This window comes from Solea senegalensis, linkage group LG1, assembly GCF_019176455.1.
Source record: "Solea senegalensis isolate Sse05_10M linkage group LG1, IFAPA_SoseM_1, whole genome shotgun sequence".
NCBI classification, from domain to species: Eukaryota; Metazoa; Chordata; class Actinopteri; order Pleuronectiformes; family Soleidae; genus Solea; species Solea senegalensis.
Window position 1 is genome coordinate 41,514,654 of NC_058021.1, and position 18,590 is coordinate 41,533,243.

Consider the following 18,590-nt stretch of genomic DNA (forward strand, 5'->3'; position numbering starts at 1 on the left):
AAGATGCAAAAGGTACATTTACTGAAGAAAAGTACATGATTAACGAGCATTTACTACATTTTTGTGTTGGGGGAGTTCAAATTAGAGAGAATTATCTCTGTTTTTATTGTCAAACAACAATTTCCATGGTCAGTAACAACATTTTACAATGAAAAATAAACTTTACTCCTGAGATTCATTGACCATCCTGCAATAGAAGCTGGGGAACAAAGCGATTGATGCTAACCATAAAGTGAGACACAGATTTTATTATTCGGAGTCTAGACACATCTGACACGCCTGTGCTTCGTCTCTATTGACGTACATTCCCACTCAGGGGTAAGATGTTGAAATCCAAGTGTCGTGCTTCGCTGCTTTTTACACAAATAAAAGCAAAGTGGAGACACTGACCCTTACTCCACCATGTCAGTAGCTCTGGGATCTTCCCTCCATCATGTCACTCTAATGAAGCCATTTATATAAATGACAAATGTGACCATCCTCTTGCTGTCTCCTTCATCAACTCCACACACAGCTGGTATTCAGGGCGTGTGTGTGTCTCTGTGTGTGTCTCTGTGTGTGTGAGAGAGAGAGAGAGCATGATTAAAAATGCATAGCATCTCTGCAAACAGTGTCCTGACAAGCCTCTCCGGCTTCTTGGATATCAGTCATTAAAATTTAGCGGGGAGGGCCCAGCGTGGCCTTGGCCGGTGTCAGGTTCCTCATTCAGGCTGTGAATGAATTTTTCAAAGTGCTGTTACCTCTGCAGACTCCACCGCTGATGTCTCCAGGCCGCTGTCTGTCTCTGCTGCTATGGTCTGTTATGGTAGCTGAGCTGTGACAATAACAACATGAGTCTCAGGGTGGCTGTGCTGGTTCATTTGCTGCTGGTTGTTGACCAGGCTGATTCTGCAAAGGGTGAGTTTCTATTTGTTATCTTGATGGAGCAAAGCTTCAACTTTATGTGCAGGTACTGCATTAAATAGATGCTAGGCCTCACTTGTTCAATGTCAGCTTGTAAAGGACCATTTTTGGAGGTCGTATTAGGTCGTAACAGTCAAACAAAAAGAGTAAGCCATGCAAGTGCAATGACCTTCATTTTGAATCTCCACTCTTTGAGCTGTTAAAAGTCTCTCACGCTCTATTTTTGGGTTTAATAAGGTGTCAAGTGTGGAGGAATCCTGGCTGCTCCATCTGGTAATATCTCCAGCCCAAACTTCCCAGGCGTGTATCCCTACAACACTGACTGTTCGTGGCTGATCGTTGTGGCCGAGGGCTCATCCGTCCTCCTCACCTTCCACTTCTTTGAGCTGGAGTACCACGCCAACTGTGCTTACGACTACATCAAGATCTACAACGGCATATCTGAGGATGAGGGAAACCTCCTTGGGACGTTCTGTGGTGACATCTCTCCACCCCAGTTCACGTCCTCTTGGAACGTCATGTCCATCATCTTCCACTCAGACCGCCATGTGGTCTACAGGGGCTTCAGTGTTGGCTACAGAAAAGGTAACTTGACAGGAATCAGACGGATAACGGCTGAAAACTTGATGTCATCTTGGCAACAACATAGCTTTTGCTTTTTTTTTTTTGCTAAACCTCGACCTTTAACATTAGTGTTAATGTTTTTCCATCTGTCATGTTAGCATGCTTCATTAGCACACAGAGTACAAGGGAAGCTAAAGGCTGATGATGGGATTCAACCAAAGGTTGAGACTTTAAAGGTACAAAGAGTTAAGCTCCCAAATCATTAGATTTTATCAGTCAGAGACCTTTGTCCATCACATGGTGGTGAAGTGGCTAGCAATGTTGCCTTACAGCAAGAAGGTCACTGGTTCAATTGAGGGCCTTTTTGTGTGGGGTTTGCATTTCATCCCTGTGTGTGCGTGGGTTTTATCCAGGTACTGGGTACTTTTGCTTTATGTCAGCTGGGATTGGCTCCAATCCCTCATGTGACCCTCATGTGGAGGATAAAGCAGTAGAAAATGAATGAATGAATGGCTGAATGAATGAATGAGACCTTCAATGTTTGTGTTTGTGTTTTCACCGCATTACACAAACATAGAAGGAGCATCTGAATGTGTCTTCTATTCTCATCAGACATGTGTGGTGGAGTCCTCACGGGCCTCTCGGGTGTCATCTCCAGTCCGGGCTACCCTCAGGAGTACAGCAACAACGCTGACTGTTCGTGGACCGTCCACGTGTCCAACAACAGCGTGGTCACTCTGGTTTTCCTGGACTTCAAGCTGGAAAACAACGAAGGATGCAATTTTGACTTTGTCGCCCTGTTTGATGGCCCAACAGTCACCCATCGCCATCTGGGCAAATACTGTGGAGGAGAAACACCTCCCAACATCGTCACCACCTCCAACCAGCTTCTGGTCGTCTTCAAGTCTGACTTCAACATCGGGGGACGAGGATTCAAGGCCTATTATTACTCAGGTAGACAGGTTTAATGAGTTGTTATTCAAAAATTCCAACACTAACGGCGTTCACTGCCTCACATCATTGGTTCTCCAACAAGAGAAATATCCAAGAGCACAAAACATCCTATCAGCTGATGAAACATAAGTTAAACACCTTTTCTAGCAATTTTTGGCAGACAATGACAACAGCTGAGTTGTCGTCACCTGTCGCACGATTCTGACCACAGATGAGAATGTAGAAGCTCTTGAATAGTCACAATTTGAATGTACCAGAATGCTGTTTCACCAGCACAGTGTTTTCCTCAGGCACTGCCAATCTGTGCTAACCTAAACTAATTGGATGGTGGCTGTTACTTCCCCTTTATACACAGACAAAAGAGGTATTGATCTTGTCACTCTTTCACTTTTGGCAAGAGAACAAGAAGTGAACAAAGTGTAAAAAGACTATTCCAATAAACAGAGTTGGCTAACATGTCCAAAAAACTGTACTTGAACAGGCGAGTGCCAGCAGATCCTGTCCGCTGTAAGTGGCAACTTCAGCAGCCCACATTTCCCCAGCATCTATCCAAACAACATCAACTGCCACTGGAGCATCACTCTCGCAGCTGGATATCGCATCAAACTCTTCTTCCCCATGATGGACTTGGAGGAGCGCAACAGTCTGTCAGGCGAGTGCGACTACGACTCTGTGGCGGTTTATGACGGGGGCAGTCAGACAGACACCCTGCTGGGACGCTGGTGTGGCAGAGAGCAACCGTCCTCCCTCGTCTCAAAGGGCAACAAGCTGCTGGTGGTACTTAACACAGACAGAAATGAAGCTCACACAGGGTTCAGTGCATCGTATCTTGGAGGTAAATGTCTGATTTATTTCCAAAACAAGACGACTCAGAGAGCGCAGACCTCCGCCAAGGCTTAAACCCTTTATTTTCCACCTATATTTTACAAATAGGTGGAAGATTAACATTTTTAATCAACTGGATCCAGAAAACTTTATGGATCAGTATAGAACTTTATCTGCTTATACTACCATCAGCATGACAAATCCATCCCGCTCTGTTTAGGTGTTGCAGAGACAAACACATCTGAACTTTGATTCAGATGTGTCAGATTTGAAAGAAAGATTTTCACTTAAAAGTGAGTTTTTTTAATGCAATTTGGTCTTCCGTCCACATGTAAACTGAATTTTTGATCGTATAAAAATGACGAAAATATGTGTTCTGTCGCTGTTTGACATGCTCGTTACAGTTTAACAAGGTTTCCAAGCATTGTCGTGTAGATCGAGATATCATTTAAAAACAAAAATGTTAAGTTTTAACAAAAAGGACAGCAAAAAAATACCCATAGTTCTTAGAATGAACCGGCTGCATGTGGACGAGGCATTGGTAGTGTCCAAACCTGCATATTCTTACCAAATGTCATTTTAACTTTTGACAGAGATATGATTGTTTATGCTTATCTATTATAAGACAGGGATTTCTTGAAAATGTTATCATTGTTGTGACATCATCAGTGGGTAGATTCTTACCAAAGTGAATTGGAACACACTCCCAAAAAAATGGATCCACCAACAACTGTAGACAAGACATTGCTAATCGAAAGACAAACTCCTAGATAACCCATAAGGAAAGAAAAAAGTATTTTATACTTTAACATCTCTTCACACTGTCAACTGTCTTTTTTACCCTCTGCAAAAGTGGTACCTGTAAACGTTAGCTGTACAAGATCGGAATTCACCATTTTGATAGCCCAGCAGTCTTTACCTCAACTGGACCGTGAGAGCATCTATCTTGGAAACCCAACCTGTGCAGCCCAGTTAACGGCCACCTCGTATAAGATACTTGCTCAGTTTGTCAACTGTGGCACAGCTAGCCAGGTGACGAGCCACAGTTCCTTATTAACAGCATCCTATGTGTCAGACACTCGCTTGAGTTAATACTGCAATTCCTTACAGAAACATCGGAACATCACCATGCTGGTGAACAAACTCTACATTGATTTCTCCGACGGGAAGCAGCACAACATACAAGAATATAAGTTGCAGTGCGACGCCCTGAGGAAGATAGCGTCAGTGTCCCTCATCACTGCCGTGGAGCGTCGCCTGGAGGAGCAGGCCCAGCAAACGGACACTGAAAGTGGCAGCAACACAGTGGAGCAGAGAACTGAGCCTCATGATCTGAGTGACATCGTCTTCATTAGCATCTGTGTGCTGGCTGTTATTCTCATGGTGATAGCTATTGTTTGGCTGGTGTTGTTGTAGAAACACCAGAAAGGACTCCGCTGCTGATGTTGTCATACTTGACATTTTATTTTGTATAAAAAAATGTTTAAAAGCAAACTGTCTATCAATAAAAAGACGTGATGACAGCGCACACAAAAATGAATTCCACAGTTTAAACACCAGTGCACGACATATTTTGTATCTCCTTTACAGAAAATAAAATGAAAAACACCTAAAAGTGTAAACATGAAACAACAATCTTCAGCTACTTCTTGTATTTAGAAACCACCTGGTTGACTGACATCGTGTTGTCTCTCACTTGACTTCTGATGTCAGGGTTGTGTTTGAAGGCAAACACCAGCGCTCGAACAGTCCGTCTGTATGAACCGCTGACTAACCGGGAGCTCTGGTGAAACACCTCTCTCTCAATGACATCTATGAGACCTGAATCCTCCTGCAAGTCGGAGACATCAGAAGCAAACCCATACATTACTTTCATATTCATATGCATGTTTAAGAACATCTGCCACTGACCAGCAAACACAAGCTTCAAGACATCAAATGCTGTTTAAAAAGAGGGTACAATCATACAGATTCCATCTATTACATGTTTGAAATTTCCCAACTAAAGTATGTAAATAAGCAGTCGTATAAAGAGAATGAGGACAGTGCTCTTCACTGAGCTCGTCTTTCTCACCTTGACCTCCAGGACCTCAGACATTAGTCTTCTAGCGTTGCTCCTGAGTCCCTCAGATTGTTTGTCGGAGCGCACTTCAATAGACGGCTTATTGGAATTCTCCTCGATGAACGTCCTCCAGTCAGTGTACACCTTTGCAGCCATTGAACTCACCTCCGGGTCCAGATGCTTTCGCATTTTGTTAACAGTGTGACCTTAGAAGAGACAGGTTTTCATTGTGGGCTTAACTGCATAAATACAAACATGGGTCCTGCAAGTATGAGGCAAACACACTTTTCTTTTCAAGCTATAATCATAATCAATAAAATAACTGACACATATAATGATTATGTTCTGCTTTTTATGGAAAACTTCTAATTAATGAATTAAGGAAATAAACATGTGATTAATAATGATAATACTCTTTAGTTACAGCCCTTAAATGTAAATTTACCATTTGTTTTCTACATCAATAATCATTGTGTCAGTCCTCTATAGATGTAGTAGATATCCACATAACACTGGTGCAGATAGTATAAGATATTAAGAGAAATAATCTGCATTTTCAAGCTGTATTTAAAACTTTGATAAATACTAGGGATGGACAATTCTTGCACAAATGCTATTTGATTATATTATGGTATTATTCATGAAATATACAAATATTTAATAATATCACTTCTGCGGGATCTACAGCATGTTGAAATTAGAGGAGCAGCTTCAAGATGCATTCAAACACACATGCAGTTCATGAATTAAATGCTTACTGCTGCTGCCACCTTAGGCATTAGAGTACAGAGATTTATGTGAATGTATGAAAATGTGTAAATTCAATCATTGTTGTCATTCAGATTTGTTTTGACATATTACAAATAGTCACAGTAATAGATCAACGTTTTATAATTGAGAATATAATTACTCGTGGCTAGGTGTCCAAAAAAATTCACATTAAAATCCTTATTCTTATCCTCAAAGATTCTAAATCGATTCAAAACATGTTTTAAATAACCTGTTTGACTTTACTTATGCCCTTACAGCGTAGTAGAAAACAAAAGCTTCAGTTTTATTACAATTGAGCCAGAGTATGTCGTACTCTCACACCACATACTTTATTTACCTGATCTTGCAAAACACTTTATTTTGATTTTATGACAGAGATTAGTAGACCCTCACGTGATCAGTTTTATGTACTGAAACAATTTTGAATCAAACATTATTTTGAATGATAAACTTGTTTTTGATAAACTCTAACATCTATTTTAAAACAAATCATAGCCATGTGACTCTGAAAGATTCACACCTCTACTCATGCCCATCCCTAATAAATAGTTCAATACACATCAATGTTTAAACCTCAGTGAAGACTATTTCTATGTGTATTGACACTTTAGGGGTTTGAATGTTGCTTATTTCGTTTGGCAGACTCAGAATACCATTTTAAACCATTTAATCTAGTTATCTACCTATCTTTGTGGACTTGAGCACCTCCCTGGATGGGATCTTCTTGCTCAGCTCTGACAGGGCCATCAGCATGTTGTCCCTGCTCTGCTGTGGCAGCTCCAGCATGGACTTGTAGCGCATGATGTCCTCAATCACGACCACCCTCTGCAAATACAAACAAACAAACAAACAAACAAACAACATGTTTTACTGAGGAGTAAATACATGTGTCACATAGCCATGGATTCATTCACGTAGAAAACTCATAGCTCACCCGCAAAGACTCAATTGTAGTTTGTTTGAGAACCCTTTCTTTGCTTTTCGGTTTTGGATGAGTTTTCAACTTCGGAACCCGCACCACAAACTTGTCCATCTTCAGCCACAAAAGGGGGAGCTGCTCGGTTGTAGCAATTCAGATTAGGTGCCAATGCTAACCACTGTTAGCAGTTACCAGGTTTAAAACCTTTCATATCATTCTGTCATATCAAATTCAATATATAAATACGATATCGCAAGCATTTAAAAACACATTTCTCCGTAAACCGCAAATAAAAAGTTACTTTTGTAGAGGGAAATGCTAAATTCCTATCTTTGGTGGAGCTAGTAGCAACCGAGAGGCTAGGTAAACAGTGGAGCCCAATGGTGCATTTACGTGCTGTCGGAATTGCAGAATGACCTGTGGGCAAATTCACATGACGCATGGTTAAAAATTTAAATAAATAAACAAAAAAATAAGCATGTTGCAGTAAAATAGACTATATAAAAAATACGTTACAATAGTTTAGATGATTTAAATATTATACATTACATATCATATTCAATATAAAATTACGATATCGCAAGCATTTATTTATTTATGTTTATTTCGGTCATGTCAGTTAGATCACTCATCATCACACATCATCTTAGTGTAGTTCACACAATACACATAACCGAAAGGGAAAGCGGGAGAAGCAAAAGCTTATCCAGGAGGAAAATGTTAAATTCGTATCGTTGGTGGAGCTAGTAGCAACAGAGAGGCTAGGAAAACAGTGGAGCACAATGGTGCATTTACGTGCTGTCGGAATTATAGAATGCACTGTAGGCACTTGATATTTTTATGGCAGAAATGGGGTCAACGGGACAAAACAGACCTCATTTATCCTTTATGTTCAATTTTAATCATTTCAGATGAGAAATAATAATTAAAAAAAAACCTGACAAATTAACTTTACATCATGTTTTATTCAACAAGTCTCAAGTGTGAAAACTCAAACTCATGTCGGCAGGGACAAAGCATTTACCCACAAGTGTAACCAGTCACCTCTTACTTTGACATACATGACCGTCAAAGCTGTTGACGATGGTGTTGTGTAATTACAGAAGCACACAGCTGGAAATCAGCAATCTAGAATGACGGAGAGAGAGAGGGCTCGGCTGCACTGTTTAAACACACACGATTTACATCTTTTTAAACACGTGTGCTCATTTATTTACCATTGAGCTACAACCAGACAATTTGGAACGCAACGATCTGATTGTGAAACCAACTCTGCCCCAAAAATATGATCCAGTAAAAAAAAAAAAGAAAAAATGCTTTTTCTGCTTTTTATTTACATTTTTACAACCCGTGATTATTGAAGCATTTGTGATATTTGGGCTGTTTAGATGATATTGGATTTTACATTCTTTTCCCAATATCCAATCAGACTGACATTGAGTAGTGTACTGGTTCACTGCTACTTAGAACTAAACCGGATCTAAGAAAACACATTTCAGCCTGAACCTGTGAAGCGACATCTCACAACACCTTCCCATCAGCTACTACACTCCTCTCATTCAACACTAAATCTTGTTAAATCATACAGATACAATTCAAGAGGACAGCAGACAAATCATGAAACCATAATGCAGTATAAATAGCCCTTTCACAACTCATTCCATTAAAAACAAGTATAATATTGTTATTTTCATGAAACAAACAAATCTTTTGGAATGAGTTGCTTGATGGAGTCAGGTGGTTTTAACCTTATACACACACAAACACACACAAGGTGCCTCGTGTCAGGTGTAGTCCTGGCCCCACCTCATGTAATGTGGAGAGATGTGATCTAGCCTATCGAATGCAATCCTCCATGGCATAAATATTAAAATAGAGAGGCAGCGTCATGGGCTTTCCCTTTGTCGCCTCATGTCAACACGTCTGTTCGCGTGCGCGCACACACACACACACGACACATCCCACTGATAAGAATCCAGAGGCACAGAATGCCAAGTGGCCTGGTGGTCATTCCTTATATTCCAGAAACTGCTGCAGTCTCTTCTGGTGCTCTGTAGACACCTGGACAGCACTGGGGATGAAACATATGCATTTATAATCAGCAATGAACAACTGTGATCAGATTCTTTTTGTATATATGAATGAAGGACATTATAAAGATGGGCCTTACTTTAAGTGATCACCAAAAGTGGTTGTTATTCTGTAGATGGCAGTCTTGAGCGTGGCTCTGAGAGCAAATCGCAGTGTTTTGTAAGTGGAGTCACCCATGCTGCTGCTCCACCTGAGCGGTTTACTGGAGGCGTGAGGCAGCTTGAAGTGGCGATCGACAGCCTGAGCATGAGGAGGACATAAATGTGTTCACCCCGTTCAATAAACCACAGACAGAAGCCACAAAGCCTGGTTTCACACAGCGTCAAAATGAATCAACATCCAGATTTGGATCAGACGACACAGTAACACAGAGCTTTATGGAGGTACAATTAAATGGTTTGTATTCATATAGCACTTTTTTAGTCCTGACCACTCATAACAGTTTTAAAACTTTATTTACAGATTTGTAAAGTATTCATGGAGTTTTGTTTTACTTCAGAAATGTAAACCAAAGAAGTTTTCCTTTTCAACAACAGGAGACATGCAGCTATAACAAATGAATGTAAATTTGAGTGCAAGACACTAAACTGGTCAATAGGTGTCATCATTGTGCTTTGATTCATTTGTCATATTCAGTAGAAAATGTTCCTCATTGGACATTTATTTACTGTTGTTCATGTTGAAGGAACCCATCAAAAGCAGGTAGCAGATGCTGGAGCCTCCGTTTTAGCTCAGTCGCTACAACTCACCTCTTGTAGGCCCAGCATACAGCTGAGAATGCTGGGTAATGTAGTCTGTACAACCCCAAATTGGTCTTCTGAGAAGGAGGCCTGAACAAGATAGGACAGTCCTGGAGGATGATATAGGAGAGATTGATGAACACGTTTGTGATAAAGACACTGTAATGATGAATTGTACGAAAATGAAAACCACATCCACGTGTCTTCTTACCTTCTAACGCCCAGATGTGAGCCTGGCTGTCAGCAAAGAGAGCCTGACTGGAAGCCTCTGGAAGCTGGAAATCGTTAAGTTAGTTTGTAGGTGTGTTCTTTTTGTTTGTTTGCAGCAAACTGAGAGCAGAGAGTGCTTCAATAGTACATTTTAGTGACACTAGACCCCAACACATACAGACACGATTAAAGGAAGATACAGAAATCCAACATGTTTCTATCTAAAGGAAAATGAGCAGTAAAAAACACTTCAAGTGTCCAACATTTTTGAAATGATCACAAAGACCAGATTTCAAGACATGGGGTACTCACGATTTAACATAGTAGTCAACTAGCATTCAAGACACGTGCTAAATAACTGAATTTAAGCTGTTGGCGTCTTTCCACTACGCTATTCGCCTCGACACGGTACAGTTTTTTTGCATTTCCATTAGTGATAGTACCTGGTGCTTATTTTAATACCCGCTATGGCGAGGTTCCAAGCGAACTGAGGAGATACTATGCATTAGGGCTGTTGGAACAAATTTCAGGAGTCGAATATAATTCGAATATTTAAAAAAATCAATGATAATTGAAACCTGTAATTACTATTCAAATGTGTATTCTTAAAACGGGGGTGGAGTGGCTCAGTGGTTAAGACCAGTGCCCTGTGTGCGAAAGACATCATGGACGCAATGGTTGCAAGTTCGACTCCACCCCTGGCTGATTGTACTCAATTCCATTGTAAGTCGCTTTGGATAAAAGGGTCTGCTAAATGACATGTAATGTAATGTAATGTAAAAACGTGGTGACGGAAGCCCCGCCTTCTTTACGTGTGTAAAACGACCCTCGCAGAACAAAAACATTTTCTGAATCACAACAATCTCATGTTCAGTCAGAAATGGCTGACGGCGATGAAACACCCATGGAGGTCACCAGAGTGATAGTCACGGCACACTTCACATACGAGGAATGGGAGCTGAAAGAGATAATTCTCAAAACGACCGAAGCTCAGACAAGCCACACGGCCGAAAACTCTTGTGAGTCAACGTGAGTCAGTGCTCTCCATCGCCACCGACAGTGTAGCTAATTATATTAAAGCCGTCGCGAGGAGCCTGCATGACCCGGTGGACAGGACGTATAAAAACCACAAATTACGTTAAAATGCATCACAATTTTAATTAAAAATAATAATGAATGGATTTCGAATGGGATTATAGAGGAAAATTGACAGCCCTATTATGCGTGTTGTCGCCAGACTGCCGGCCATTGATTTGTCGTCACAGGAAGAAGCATCAACAAGATGTATGACACAAGAATCAAGCTGAGCAATGCCGAACTGTACACCAATCCTAAACACGTGGGTCAATTCCAGCAATTACCAGTTAATTAACAATTAACAGAGGAGTCTGATGTATTGAGCGACAGCACTGTTGATCACGATCGGCATCACAGACCCTGCAGCTGTATGTCAGATGGAGTCTGTGCTCAGGTCATGGAGGAAGTACTGGACAAATAGCTTTAATAAATGGATTCTAATGATTCAGTTACACAGTCACTAGTCAGTCGTTGGTGTGTGTAATACCAAGTCACAGCAGTATCATGCAGCTGTGCAGTGATGACGCCGCCCACGTTGAGGAGGTACTATATTGTAATGGAAACACAACCTAAACCGTGCCGAGGCGAGTTGGGACCACAGGTGGAAAAGGGGCTTTAGTAAGGGTCAAAAACTATATAGATGGAAAAGAGCTACATTAGTAATTCTTGAACAATTAGGAACAATCACAGCGTAAAATGCCTGAAGGGAGAGTGAGTTCTATTGTGAATCTACTGTGCAAAAACAGCATGCAGAAAGACCATCTAAAAGAGACAGCATGCACATGCAACACAGTCTTACCTTGTTAAACAAATACATTATCAGCACCCGCTTTGCCAAGAAATTTTTAACCTGAATGGGACAATTAAATGTAGAATTGTTTTGGTGTCAAAACTAGAAAACGTCATGGATTTTTCACATTTAAGAACTTGGTAATGAGAAACATATACGCCCTGAAAAAAACAAACAAAAGCAGAGGATAAAACTTGTACTTTAACACGTTGTGACTTCAATATATCAAGCTCTACTTCAATTAAATCTAATCATTATTATTGAAAACTGTTTCAGTTATAGTTCTTTCTCGTCTCTGAAACAAAATGCCATTCTGCCACTAGTGTGACTGTGATGAGGAAGTGTGAAAAGACTTATGAAGCATAGAGATTACATAATGATATTGCTTTAAAAAACGGCTCCAGTACCTGTTCTTTTCTGTTCTGGAGGAACTGAGTGAGGAGACTGGGTTTGGAGGTTTCCTGCTGGGGACTGGGAACTGAGGCAGGGGACGGTGGGCAACTGCCATTAATCTGTGAATCTGCAGCGACACAGGACAAAATCACAACTGGGCACAAAAAAATTCAAATCTTGATCTAACAAGATAAATATCAATCACTGACGCATAAATTCAAGAAGCTGCAAACCTAAGGCAAGAGCAAAAATTGGCTGAAGAGTTAAGGGGAAAATGGATTCAACAAATTATGAACCAAAAATGTCTTGGTGTTGATATTTTAATAGTAAATAATCATTTTAGACTTCCCCACAACACTATCAGCAGAGGCAGCAGTGAGAAATCCATGTAATAAACAGCCTTTACTCTCACCTGTGGAGGCGGACCAGAGTTTTGGTGCTCTCCTCATGACATGCGGGCTCTGCACAGTGCCGTACCAAGGTGAGCACTGCTCGAGTGGAGCGGTGAGGCGTCGCAGGGATGGTGAAGTGAAGGGACTGTCCAGCTCTGGAGTGAATGGTGCAGTCAGAGGACTCTGTTGGCCTCTGCCGATGGAGCGGGCAAAGACTGAAGCTGGAGTTTTCATCAGCAGAGTGGGCCTCGGAGACATAAACTCTTCTGTACCCGATGTTACTTGTATGGAAAATAAAGAGGTCATAAACAATTACTCTCATTATTTAATATTTTCACAGGTTAAAATGGCCTCTGACAGGTCACACTGAGTAAACCATTGACAGCTTAGTTCCATTTAGCTTCCTCAGTTTCAGGGTGAACACTGGTTCACTGACAAACTGTCCTGACTTACATGCACTGAATAGAGCCATTGATAATGTGATCAGTAAAATCTGAGCTTTTCCTGCTAAAGGAAAAACAGTAAAACCTGAACAGCTATTACAGTGTGTGTATTGTTACATTACTTCAACATAAAATACAGTATATGTCACGATTTAAAATGAAGGCTTTTACAACTGGCTCAAACAAACGTACCTGATGTCCCAGATGAAGATTTCCTTTCACTCCCTGTCGACAGTGATTTGGCCCTGCCATTGGTTGCCACGGTGTCATGATAAGCTACAAGTCTCTGGGTCAGATCAGCCAACAAGGACAGACACTCCCGGCTGATGGAGTTCCAGTTATGAGGATGGCCACCTTACAAAGCAATGAAAAAGACATTTTGCTTTAGTTGAGAGTTATTATTATTTTACAGAGGAAAACAATCTAGGGCAGCACTGTGTAGATAACATCACAGACCTGGCTGACTCAGACTGAAGACCTCACAGCGTCGTGATGGAGAGTGTTGAGACAGCAGTGCCAGGTCCTGCAGAGCTAGGAACTGAAAATAGAGGAAGGACAAATTCAGTTATGAGTGCACAGACTGTACCTACACAAGAAAGGCTCATACTGTGTGTTTTACCAACCTTTACTATCACTGACTGCTTTTCAGACAGAACTTTAGGAAGACACTGGTGGGCATCTTCGGTAAAGGACGATTGCACAGGAAAACTGTAAACCTGTAGACATAAAATGGGATCAATGATGTGTTACCTTACAGTCAGACATCTCACCTTATCATTTCAGAACAACATGAGGTGTTTACAATAACATACACGTAAAAGACTGAAGACTATCAGAACAGTAACATTGCTGCCACCTGGTGTCTTTACACCAATATAACTCAAATAATGGATGTATGCACATGATCCTCCTTTCGTGTAATTTGTTTTCTTTATTTTGGAAAGAAGAATTACATTAACAAAACTGCAGTTTTCAACTTGATGGTGCTCACAGAACATACAGTGAATTTAGTTTAAAAAAATGCTGATCAACTCAGAAAATAAAACTAAAAGAATTAAAACCAGAATAAAAATGTGCAAAGAAATAAACCATGCCTTGATCAAATGTTAAAAACAAAAAAAAAAACCTACCTCAGTGACAAAGATCCTAAAGAGCAGCAGTGTGATGTACCATGTAAAGAGGAGGAAGGTGGCACTGATCCACATGTGGTAGAGCAGAGAGAGGTCCAGCAGTCCAGCTATGCTGTCAAGAGTGTGGATGGAGCTGCAGGTGGAGATTACATGCAGACACATCCATATAATGATAAGTCCGATGATTGGCCATTGGCATTTAATAAATTGTATATAGTAAAAGAAATATATATGGCATGTTTCCACCAGCTAGACTCGACACAACATTTCCACAAGCGAGCACCCGGTACTATTTAGTGCCTACTCTAGTGAGGTTCCAAGCGAGCTGAGGTGTTACTATGCGTGACGTTGCCAGACTGCCAGCCACTGATCGGTCAGAGTGGCGTCACAGGAAGAGACGTCCGACACAAGAATCAAGTTGAATCTCCAACAATTACCAGTTAAATATCTAAATCTCAATATTTAACAGGAGTCTGGTGTATGTAGCTACAACAATGCTGATTGCGAGCGGCATCACAAACCCTGCTGCTGTATTTCAGTCCAGTGACTGTGCTCCGGTCATAGAGGAGGTACTGAACAAATATTTTGAATTAACTGATTCTAATGATTCAGTTACAGTGAAAACAACTGCTTTACAAGTCACTAGTAACTCGTTTGCGGTGAGGACTCCGCCCACATTGAGTAGGTACTATTTTGTAGTGGAAAACCAACCTAAACTGTGCCGTGGCGAACCGAGCCGATGTGAGTCAAGCTGGGACCATAGGTAGAAAAGGGGCTTTACTGACCTGTTCAAATGAAGATTCAGTGTTTTACAGATCCATGCTCTTGGAATGTGTCCTGTTAGTAGTTCAAATATTAAAATATTTTATCCATCACAAATTTGAGTAGACAAGGTAAAAAAACGTTCAAGAAAAATAACTTACAGAATTAAAATAACTCTAATCTAATCTTAAAAACTTGCACTTAATTGCATGTAGGATGTGAAGGTCACTCACCCAAAAAGAAATACACAACAATGTAGTTCCTGATAGAGTATAGTGCTTGTGTGGCACTGCATTTCACCACTAATGGCAGTGATCCCTTGAAGCGAAGGTATTTGTATTGCTGAAGAGAGAAACGGTAAGCATTAACCACAATAACAAGGTGGAGCTCAAATTAAAACCCATTTCGGGTTAGTTTGGGTTAACTGTGGACCCGTTTACACTCGGCTGTACAATGTATGCAAGGTGTAAATGGGTGACTCTGATTGGAAAACAATCGGATCTTGATGTGGACACCAGAGACGCATTTTAATGCCAGGTGTAGAGTTCATAATGGGTTCGGTCGTGCCTCCTTTTTTGCCCTCATAAAACACATTTCTTGCCATTAGTAAATGATATGTTGTTTGATGTGAATCATCGGCGTTCACGTGTGGTGAAGTGTAAATCTGGCTGCCGGCTTGATGGAGAGGGGCAGACCCGACGCCCATGCAAGAGCACCGGTTTTGCGCAGCACTCCACAAAGCCGCAACATTCCTGTGGACAAAATTCATCCAGTTGTGGATGCTGCCCGCTGACCAAAGGGTCTGTTAGCTGCGCAGCAGCCGGTACTGGAGGACCCAGATGACACAAGCCAGGAGACGGGTGCTGCGTCAACAGCTCCCGCTGCAAATTAAACACCTCGCTTCAGTTAATGGGAAAATGTATTTCAGGCTGGGTCGGGTGTAAAGACCCGAGGGTTGGGTCGTGTGAGGTTGTAATTTTCAGGGCCCATTGAGAACTCTAGCCAGGTGTAAGGGGGGCCTGTTAGATCTAATGTAAAATCAGCAGAAGTGTGGTATTTAGATGCAGTACAAGTAGAAAAAAGTACACTTCATTTAGGAAAAAGAAAATACAGAACACCTGAACAGTGGTGAATGAGACATAGTTCATGTTGTAGATCACACCCAGCAGACTGTGAGAAAATCCAACAAAGGCTCCAGCGAGCAGAAGGATGAGGTGATACTCATTCAGACACATCTGAGTTGAACTGTCAGAGAGAAAACAAATTAGAGGCAGTTAGACAGTAGATGATTTATGCAACGCTCAGGCCTGACAGTTTTGTGTTAGCCATCTTACCCATCGCTCTGTGTGCATGGGTAGCCAAGCGTCTCGTATCGGCCCCCGATTGTGACAGCACAACACCAAGCCACAATTATTCCCATGATGCAATGGACCAGGGTGTTGACAAACTGACGAGGGTGCAGCAGTTGTCCAAACATGGCAATTTTTGAGCATGCAATAGTTGGGATGACTGCAGAGAAACAATAAAACAATGAAGTTAAAAAGATAAAAGGAAGACAAATATAAACCTGTACTCCATTTTGGAAGAAATCTTTCAGATTCACACTTTTGAGGAATTTGGACTAGGTAGTAAAGTAACAACAATATATACATGAAATGATTTGTTTGTATTTAACAAAGAACCAAATGGTTATTAATCGATTACTAAATTAATAAATTGTGTGGGAGTTTTTTCACATCAAAACAAGTTGAAGATTCATATAGTAATCAAGGTACACCCTGGACAGTTCGCCAGTCCATCGCAGGGCCAAACATAGAGACAAACAACCATTCACTCTCACTCTCACACCTATGGTCAATTTAGAGTGTCCAATTTACCTAAACCCCAGATTGCATGTCTTTGAACTGTGGAAGGAAGCCAGAGAAAACCCATGCACGCATGGAGAGAAAATAAAAATAACCATGTTGGATCAAATGAAGTAGTCCTGTGTAACCTGTATAATTTATAGAAGATGCAGTTTCCATTCGTGCTAGCTATTCAGTTACCGGATCCAACAACACATGTTTACACAAGACAAAAATACTAAATAAAGTCCGCTGTTAAATAGCAATGCATCCTTTTCTTCAGTTTCTGATAGCTACACCCTGCGACTCACCTGTATAATACTCCAGGTTCAGGAAGCCCACCATGATGATCACCCCACACAGCAGGATGAAAGAGAATATGGCACTGGCACTCATTAGCAAGGAGAAGCATTCTGTAAGTATAAGAACAAAAATGAGCCTCATACACAACTTCACATCACAGCGTTTTGTCTCATAGTAAACTTGCTCGACAGACCTGATATGGTATGGATGGGGTGGAGAAGACTGAACCTGCTGAGGATTACAAACACTGCTGTGATGGGTGGCAACAACAGCACGGCCCAGGCAATACTAGCTGCGGCTCTCCAGCAAATCACCTGAACAGAGCAGCGAGTCATTATTATGTGCACAACAGTAAAAAATATGTTTTTGGATAAAATTCAGGCGTAATTGGCAGAATTTATCAAGGTTCTGTGAGCAAAAAAAACCGTCCCAATTGTTGGAATAGACTGCGAGGATCGTTCAGTTTAATGTATAATATTTGGGCTAAAGGAAAAAAAACTTCGCCTGACGCTTGAAATTATATCTATGGCATATTGTCCTTGACTTTAACAGCATACGATAAATACAAACAGGGCCAGTGTCAAATGAAGTTGAGAAGGCGTACACATAGTCTATGATCATTTGAATACGGTGTTAACAGATGTAATCATTTTAATGTATTTACATGTTTTATTAAGTCTAGAAAAACATGAAGCGAAACAGGCAAAACGGTATGAGGACTAAAAGAAAAATCAACTATGTATGGGGTGTCAAATTTAAATTAAAACGTGTATTACTGTACAAACATGTACGTTAAAACATGTTATTGTGTTACTGGTTATCATAACGGTACTTTTCTAGCAGCTACATAGAAAGCACGTTAGCTATGCTCACGTAAACTAGCATAAACACACCGGCTACTTGTAGTTAGCAAGCTAGCACAGACGAGGCATTTCTCACGTTTATGAATGAGGAACTTAATTTCACAAGATATACTCACCTTGCGGATAAACCAGCAACTTTGCTCTGTTGAAAACATGTTTGGATGATGAACAGAATCTCCAGCTCCAGATTCTCACTGCTGTCAAAACTACTTTCCACTCAGATTCCCATATCGCGCCACATGCACTCAAAAGACCTTTGAAAGACCCAGGCCAGTAGTAGTCCATCTTCTTGCCTGCTATTTCACATCCTCATGGATTTACTAACAATCTGCTTTTTTTTAAAAAAAATACATGGATATCTCTCTCTATATATATATTTAATTCAATATAAAAATTGTATAAACACATTTTTGCCATCGCTTAAAATGTGTTATATATACTATACCTTGAATATAACTAACATGTTTGTTACACTTTAATTATACTGTCACAACATTAATATTAATTTACACAAGGCACATACAAAAATTCAAATATAAATTAAATTCTAACTT

The 18,590-nt window shown here is 40.7% G+C and overlaps 3 protein-coding genes across 4 annotated transcripts; 1 reads left to right on the plus strand and 2 right to left on the minus strand.

The window, feature by feature from the left end:
- Positions 1 to 585: 585 nt before the first annotated feature.
- Positions 586 to 4,706, plus strand: cdcp2 (CUB domain containing protein 2). Its single transcript, XM_044045436.1, has 6 exons — positions 586 to 897; positions 1,141 to 1,488; positions 2,080 to 2,421; positions 2,903 to 3,256; positions 4,100 to 4,278; positions 4,357 to 4,706. Exons 1-6 carry the CDS (start codon positions 831 to 833, stop codon positions 4,660 to 4,662), a joined length of 1,596 nt encoding a protein of 531 aa, XP_043901371.1. The 5' UTR covers positions 586 to 830; the 3' UTR covers positions 4,663 to 4,706.
- On the minus strand, positions 4,687 to 7,386 carry tceanc2 (transcription elongation factor A (SII) N-terminal and central domain containing 2). Its single transcript, XM_044045423.1, has 4 exons — positions 7,014 to 7,386; positions 6,763 to 6,904; positions 5,321 to 5,514; positions 4,687 to 5,077 (listed from the first exon to the last, which is right to left on the minus strand). The coding sequence occupies exons 1-4, from the start codon at positions 7,110 to 7,112 to the stop codon at positions 4,889 to 4,891; spliced, it is 624 nt and encodes a 207-aa protein (XP_043901358.1). The 5' UTR covers positions 7,113 to 7,386; the 3' UTR covers positions 4,687 to 4,888.
- A 557-nt stretch (positions 7,387 to 7,943) lies between these two features.
- ndc1 (NDC1 transmembrane nucleoporin) lies at positions 7,944 to 18,349 on the minus strand. 2 transcript variants are annotated; one of them, XM_044044275.1, is made up of 18 exons: positions 18,153 to 18,348; positions 17,367 to 17,487; positions 17,182 to 17,283; positions 16,361 to 16,535; positions 16,145 to 16,271; positions 15,260 to 15,368; positions 15,050 to 15,101; positions 14,265 to 14,397; positions 13,758 to 13,850; positions 13,591 to 13,672; positions 13,327 to 13,488; positions 12,712 to 12,972; positions 12,314 to 12,426; positions 11,916 to 11,966; positions 10,041 to 10,104; positions 9,839 to 9,939; positions 9,169 to 9,329; positions 7,944 to 9,069 (listed from the first exon to the last, which is right to left on the minus strand). In XM_044044275.1, exons 1-18 carry the CDS (start codon positions 18,189 to 18,191, stop codon positions 9,006 to 9,008), a joined length of 2,010 nt encoding a protein of 669 aa, XP_043900210.1. In that variant the 5' UTR covers positions 18,192 to 18,348; the 3' UTR covers positions 7,944 to 9,005. The 2 variants fall into 2 exon arrangements, with proteins under 2 accessions (XP_043900210.1, XP_043900220.1); XM_044044285.1 differs by lacking the exon at positions 11,916 to 11,966 and having other exon boundaries at positions 18,153 to 18,349.
- Between the last annotated feature and the right edge of the window lie 241 nt (positions 18,350 to 18,590).

Bases quoted from the DNA above. Each gene is read 5' to 3' on its own strand.
- tceanc2 (XM_044045423.1), bottom strand. From the start codon at position 7,112: ATGGACAAGTTTGTGGTGCGGGTTCCGAAGTTGAAAACTCATCCAAAA. The intron at 6,905-7,013 runs GTGAGCTATGAG...TTGTATTTGCAG, and splicing joins CTACAATTGAGTCTTTGCGG to AGGGTGGTCGTGATTGAGGA. The intron at 5,078-5,320 runs GTGAGAAAGACG...TCCGACTTGCAG, and splicing joins CTGAGGTCCTGGAGGTCAAG to GAGGATTCAGGTCTCATAGA.
- cdcp2 (XM_044045436.1), top strand. From the start codon at position 831: ATGAGTCTCAGGGTGGCTGTGCTGGTTCATTTGCTGCTGGTTGTTGAC. The intron at 898-1,140 runs GTGAGTTTCTAT...GGGTTTAATAAG, and splicing joins CCAGGCTGATTCTGCAAAGG to GTGTCAAGTGTGGAGGAATC. The intron at 4,279-4,356 runs GTGACGAGCCAC...AATTCCTTACAG, and splicing joins ACTGTGGCACAGCTAGCCAG to AAACATCGGAACATCACCAT.
- ndc1 (XM_044044275.1), bottom strand. From the start codon at position 18,191: ATGTTTTCAACAGAGCAAAGTTGCTGGTTTATCCGCAAG. The intron at 17,488-18,152 runs GTGAGTATATCT...TGCTCTGTTCAG, and splicing joins GTTGCTGGTTTATCCGCAAG to GTGATTTGCTGGAGAGCCGC. The intron at 15,102-15,259 runs GTGAGTGACCTT...AACTACTAACAG, and splicing joins TGTTGTGTATTTCTTTTTGG to GACACATTCCAAGAGCATGG.